Below are 6,264 nucleotides of genomic sequence, written 5' to 3'. Positions count from 1 at the left end.
AGAACCAACCAGAAGAGGTCACGCTCCTGGTTTGGCTGCACCATGGGTAGGTGTCTAAGTTTCTTGGAGGAGTGGGAAGCCTGTTAGACCTGTTAAAGGAAAGGGAACAGTCACGAGCCTGTTCTCCCTGATCCTGTGTTGCACAGCTTTCTGCCAAGGTCTTGCTTTGCCAGCAGCTCCACATGTGAGGGAAGAGAAGGGCAAGAGCCCTGTAACCTGGCAGTGCTGGGCACTCAGGATCACATCAGCCTGCAGAAGTCTCCATACTGATGGTAAGCAAAATAACTTCATACAGGAGTGGCTAATTAGGATGGTAAAACAAAGGAACCATGCAAAGTTAACACTCTGCTAGTACCGTCCTTCCTCTAATTCTTGACCAATGAAAGATTGTAACTGGAGGTGAAAACAATACTTTTTCCATTGCAGTCTTCTGGAAGATACTATAAGAAGTAAAAATTATGAATTACAAACTACTACCAGGAATAGAAATATTAAGATTACATTTGACTGCTCTTGTAGAGAACTGTGGAAACTAATTGGAAGCTCGCCTGCCACTTTGAAAAGCTATGGTATTTACTGTTGCTTAAATGTGCAAACCAAAATGCAACTACTAGGCTAATAAAAATGAAGAAGGAATAAAGATTTTTAAAGTAAACAGGAGAAGGAGGATGCCTGAAGATGAAGCTTTCTCCACAGCAGGCTATAGCAAGAGGGTAGCAGGTAAGATTCTTTCCTCAGCTTACACAGAGCTGAATTAACCTTTGTTCTTTGCATGTAATAGCAAAGAATCTGGCCAGAGAAGGCATTAAGAATATTAGAAATATTTCCAAGACTATTATTCAATGATTCATTCTCCTTTATTTTTTGTGCTTCTAAGACAAGATTTTCCAGCAATACTTGCTACATGTTTTTCCCTATTTTTCAAGGACTTAGGAAACAGGGGCAGCCAGCCATTGGGTAAGCTGTCAACACCCCAGCCTTCCCAAGGCGGCTTTGCATGTAACACAAACTGTGTTTTATCCTTACAGAGCTTGAGTTGCAGTTCATAGCTTACAGTAACTAAGGGATACACTTTGGTACATGTGGACTGCAGTCAAAAACTTCCTCTAATATTTCCTTCCCCCTCCTCCTTCCCTGTTTCCATCTACTGGAAAAAAAAAAAAAACAACCCAAAAACTTGCAAACAACAGAAAAAAATATATATATATATATAGGCAACCCAGCCCAAACCCTTCATTCAGTTCAGGTATACAGGAAAGTGAGCCCCAAGTAGCAGAGCTTGCAGCTGGGGGGAGCAATCCAAAACCTTCCATTGCTACAACCATGTTCAGTCTCCACAGCAGCAGCAGATATACTCACCTAGGGCAGCTCTCTGGTGCACCTCATTACCATCGCCTTACCGCTCTAACACAATTTCAATTTTTAAATTTTTATCTAATTTAAACCATCTAATTGCTCTAACCATCTAAATTAATTTTTTATCTAATTTAAACCCTTGCTGACCTCTACAGGAACTTGCATCCATCCTTTACACTCCCTTGCAAATCTACAGGGATACTCTCAAGCTGCCATTGGCCCATCACACAAGCTACAGAAGGCTTTTGGTTAAAATCAGCACATCAAAAGCAAGATGAGGTTAGCAGGGAGGAATGAAAAAGAGATCCTTTCACTGGAAGCTTTGCTGCTCCCAGCAAGTCCATGTAGCAAGACGGAGATCAGTACTGGAAATAATCTTGACTATTACAAAGCAAAATGAAAGGCAATTTTCTCACCCCAGGAAGAAGTGTATCATATTCTGCCTGCTATGGCACCCCAGAGATGTCTCCAGGTTTGTCTGGTGAGGAACTCAGGGCAGATGGGAAATCCTGTACTTTCACAAACGTTATTAAGCTCCTTGGGATGGGTGGCTACCTGCCTGACGTCAGACAAGCTCCTAAATGAAAGTTTAGGCAGGAGAGGGTTAGTGGTGTCCAAGCATGTGTCAGACTTTTTACACCTACTGGCAGAGAGGAAAGTGCTTGTACTTAAAACCAGCAACACAGCTTAGAAGGGTCAGTGCAGAACTCTGGTGCAAATTTATCTTCTGACACAGCCAGAAAGACATGTAAGGAAATAATTAAAGGCAATATTTTTTATAGTTCTCTTTGGTTAAGGCAAGGGCTGGCAGCTTCCTGAGTCCTCTCATCTCAGAAGTTCACATTGCTACATTCAAAGCAACCTGTGCTACCAACAGCAACAATAATCTCTGAAAATACTCACAAGCCAAACTGCAAGGTAGAAATATCAAGAGAGATGGCTTGAGGCCACATAGAACACTTTCAACAACCGAACAAAATTGAATCAAACTGCCTCAGAAGAATGGCAGTTTCCAAGTTCTCCCTGAAGTCTCCCTTCAACAGGAGCACTGGGTCTTCTCCACACTTGGACTGGCAATCACTGGCCTGGAGTCAAGACTGAAGCTGTTTGGAGGGTTCTCCCCATGAAGCTGTAAGGTATTCCGGGCTATCAGCTCCTTAGCCATTAATGTGAACACCTCTTCTATGTTTTGAGCTTCTTTTGCTGATGTTTCCAGCACAGCTAAGAGCCCGTGCTTCTCTGCCAGGGTGCAGGCATCTTCAAACAGCACTTGGCGCTTGTCCAGCGAATCCGATTTGTTCCCTTAAAAGAAGGCAAAGAGAAAACTTCGATCACTTAGTCTTTAGTCAAAAATTTATTTTTAAATGCGATGCATGAATTCAATTTTGTTAAACAATAGATTTATGTTTGGAGTAAGAATTACTGGGTAGAACAACATGTGAATACATCAGAGCCACACATACAGACCGTGGTTTAAAACTGCAGCAAATCATATGATAGCAAATGAGATGAGATCCAAGCAAAAACTAAAAACCTGTGTTCATCTTATTACTTAGCGGATGTAAAGGATTATTTGGAAGAAACTGCTCATCCTGTTCCCTAGTGGTTTTAAATGTTAAGTATAATTTAAGTTGAATATTTTTTTACAAAAATCTTTTAGGGTGATGTAAAAAGAAAGACAAGAATTCAGATCAGTTACCTTAATGCCTAAAATATATATTAAGTTGCTTCTGCATGTATAAACTTTTACTTGCAGCACTTTAGTAAAAATCTGTCATGAAATACCTCAGATAAAATACCTTTGTATATTTAGGCAGTAGCAGCACATGTGGATTTATCAGTTCTAGTAGCTAGCTGAAGTCTACATTCATAGTTTCAAGACAACCCTTCATCAAATTAATATCTTGAATATATATAAACTGACTACCCTCCCATAAAGTCCCTTTTATTATTTCTAAAAGAAAAAAAAAAACCCAACAAAAAACCAAACAAAAACCTACTCCACAAAAGAAAAACAAAAACGACAAAACATCTCCCTCCAAAAAAAAAAAAAAAAACCAACCAAAAAAGACGAAACAAACAAAAAAAAAACCCCACCCAAAACTCCAACAACCCAAACCCCAAACTAACCAGCCAAAAAACGCCCCCGAGAGTTATTTGCCTTCTTAAAAGGAGCACACCCACTTTTCCCTCCTTCAGTTCCAGATAGGAAAGTTAGGTTTCTTAACCTTAACCTCCTGCTAGAAAGGTGTATAACATGACTAAATGTAATTAAATGTACAATGACTTATGCCAAGGTAAGTAAAGCAAACAGCACCAGCCTCAGAAGAAAGCACCAAGCTGGATCCTTAACAAAAGCTTTATTTTTGCTAATTTCAGAACTTATCTCTTAAAAACACCCCAACAACCACCACCATCCCCCACCACACACACACACAGAGATAAGACTCTTTCTTTAGATTCATGACAGAAGTTAGAAAAACCCGACCAAAGTGCAGTGATTTACACCTCCCCTGCTCCCAGTTCCAAGCACGGCATTAGACGCAGGTCAGAATTTCTCGTTTGTCTCTTCCCGAGGAAGGACGGGAGGAACCTTCCGAGCACAAGCACGGAGTGTGCTGGGAGCAGGGGCAGCAGCTCAGGGCCCTGCCTGGAGCTCAGCGCTGCCCCAGCCCCGGCTGCTGAGCTGCTCTCAGCACACGGGAACAGACCCAGCCCCGGCAGTGGAAATAAAGGCAATAAAGGCTCTGGCGTTTCACCACACCACTGCTCTCTTTCGCAGCTTCTTCCTCGGGGGAAGGAAGAGCAATAATAACCACGGCACCCAAGGGAAAGGAACCGCGGCTTCCTACCGGCTTCATTCCCGGCAATTCCCAGCCGCTGCTTTCCTCAAAGAGGCAGTTTCCTGAGCGCTAGTGGAATGCAAGCAGACTACTCCACGCTCTGCAAAAGCCATCTCCCCATCTATTGTCTTACCTGCTCGGAATCCCATTACAGAGCAATGCGCATGCATATCAAGAGAACAGAGAGGAAAGATGAGAAGCAGGAGTCTGTGCATCCCCCTTCATCTTGAATTATTGAGCTGCTACATTCCTGTGCATCAGCAGTATAGGGTCAGGCTTACTGCAATTCCTAACCTCGAGAAGGTGGTCCCTGCCTCCACCCTGGCAGCAAAGCTTGTTGTGTTATTCCAACAGGAAAGGAACAACTGAAAAAAGGTTTTGCTGTCTGCAATGGGTTTAGTCCTGAGAGGACCAGGCTATGACTTTCCTTTTTTTTTCAGCTTAGGCTGAATTGACACACTTTATGATCTATTTTAATTAGAACTGAATTCTTCCTTAATGCATAGTGCATAGATGCTTCAAGTAGTGGTAGGAAATGAGGGAGATTTTATATTCATATTAAAAAATCTACATAACACAATATTTAAAACTAAAATCCTACCAATTAACATCATGACCAAGTTTGCAGCACCATACTTTTCAATTTCATGAATCCAATGAGGAATGGATTCAAATGTGGACCTCCTAGTAAGGTCATAGGCAAGGATGGCCCCATGGGCACTCCTGTAATAAGACTGGGTTATTGTCCGGAAGCGCTCTTGACCGGCTGTGTCCCACACTTGGATCTGTAAGAGAAAGGACAGAAGTTGTAAAGACCGGTGAATACCACTTTCCTAGGTGCTTGCCCTCAGCCTTTTGTCTACAAGACAGCCAGACTTGTCCCAGCACACTCTACTACGCCGGTGCGGCTCTGCCTTCTCTAGACCAGAAAAGCCATTTATAAGCCTGTAGAGTCCGTCTACATAGACCAAAGAGAAAGCTCCAAGGGTAAACCCAGCTTTGCAAAGAGGCCAAGAAACCAATTTTCAACAACTGTAGTAAAAGATATAGAATATTACAGCCTTTTAATAGCGTAAGAAGAAGAACCCTAATACAGGACTGGGTAGAGCAAATCTATATATAAAAGCCAGGCATTCTAACTTTCATCTGCACACAGAGGAAAGTTCTAGCTGACAATTTCTTCTGGTGTTTGTCTTGGAAGTCTTCTTCCCTCAAATTAAGCACACATCAAAGTGGAGCCTTTGCAAACTTTGGGGGTTCCCCTCTTTGGTGTCCCAGCTCAAACCCACACATCTCTGGAGGGAGGAGACATCCCCTCCAAACTACAGCCGTCTTCCAAAGAGCTCCCCGCAGGCAAAGCACAAGCCGTCTCCTCAAGCAGGCGCGGAGAAGTCACGAGAGCACGTATGTACCCAAATTAGGGCGACTGCTTCCCCCGGGGCATCTTCCCGAGAGAAAGCTCCACAGGGAAGCACCCCTGGTTAGGAAGGCAGTCGGCTTTTGCCAGCTGCTTTCAGCAGGGCCCAGCAGGTGCTGCGCGTCCCGCCGCTCCCTGGCACCTGCAAGGAAGGATGGCACGGCCGAGGCGCCGCTCGCCCGGAGGCTCGGGCTCGCCCCCGCCACCGACCTTTACTTTCTTGCCGTCGATGTCCATCGAGCGCACGGTGAAGTCGACGCCGATGGTGTTCTGCTGCTTCTCGTTGTACTGCCCTGTCTTGAAGCGGTGCACCACGCACGTCTTCCCCACGTTGGAGTCGCCGATCAGGATGATCTTGAAGAGGTAGTCGAAGGCATCGTCCGCGCCGGAGCTGGGGAACGGCATCGCGGCTGCCGGGCGGGCCTGCGGCGAGGCGCTGAGGAGGAGGAGGAGCCGCGGGCCCGAGGAAGGAGCCCCGTCCCAGGCGCTCACCTGCCCTGCCGGCACAGGTGGCGCCGCTCTGCGCCGCCCTGCCGCGGGGCCGGCGGGAGCTGTAGTCCGCCCCTTCCCTTCCCTTCCCTTCTCTTCCCCGCCCCGGGCTCGGCCGGGCCGCGGGGCCGGCGCCGCCCGCTCCCGCCCCGCGCAGGG

General features: G+C 45.5%; 1 protein-coding gene across 1 annotated transcript; it reads right to left on the bottom strand.

Moving 5' to 3' along the window:
• Positions 1 to 841: 841 nt before the first annotated feature.
• On the bottom strand, positions 842 to 6,158 carry RAB19 (RAB19, member RAS oncogene family). The gene is made up of 3 exons (XM_040063147.2): positions 5,827 to 6,158; positions 4,801 to 4,984; positions 842 to 2,658 (listed from the first exon to the last, which is right to left on the bottom strand). The coding sequence occupies exons 1-3, from the start codon at positions 6,019 to 6,021 to the stop codon at positions 2,393 to 2,395; spliced, it is 645 nt and encodes a 214-aa protein (XP_039919081.1). The 5' UTR covers positions 6,022 to 6,158; the 3' UTR covers positions 842 to 2,392.
• Between the last annotated feature and the right edge of the window lie 106 nt (positions 6,159 to 6,264).

This window comes from Hirundo rustica, chromosome 4 (assembly GCF_015227805.2).
Source record: "Hirundo rustica isolate bHirRus1 chromosome 4, bHirRus1.pri.v3, whole genome shotgun sequence".
In the NCBI taxonomy this organism is placed as follows: Eukaryota; Metazoa; Chordata; class Aves; order Passeriformes; family Hirundinidae; genus Hirundo; species Hirundo rustica.
This window is presented reverse-complemented; position numbering and strand designations above follow the sequence as displayed.

Coding starts and splice junctions, on each gene's coding strand:
- RAB19 (XM_040063147.2), bottom strand. CDS start 6,021: ATGCCGTTCCCCAGCTCCGGCGCGGACGATGCCTTCGACTACCTCTTC. Junction 4,985..5,826: donor TCGACGGCAAGAAAGTAAAG/GTCGGTGGCGGG, acceptor TTTCTCTTACAG/ATCCAAGTGTGGGACACAGC. Junction 2,659..4,800: donor CTTGGTCATGATGTTAATTG/GTAGGATTTTAG, acceptor CCTTCTTTTAAG/GGAACAAATCGGATTCGCTG.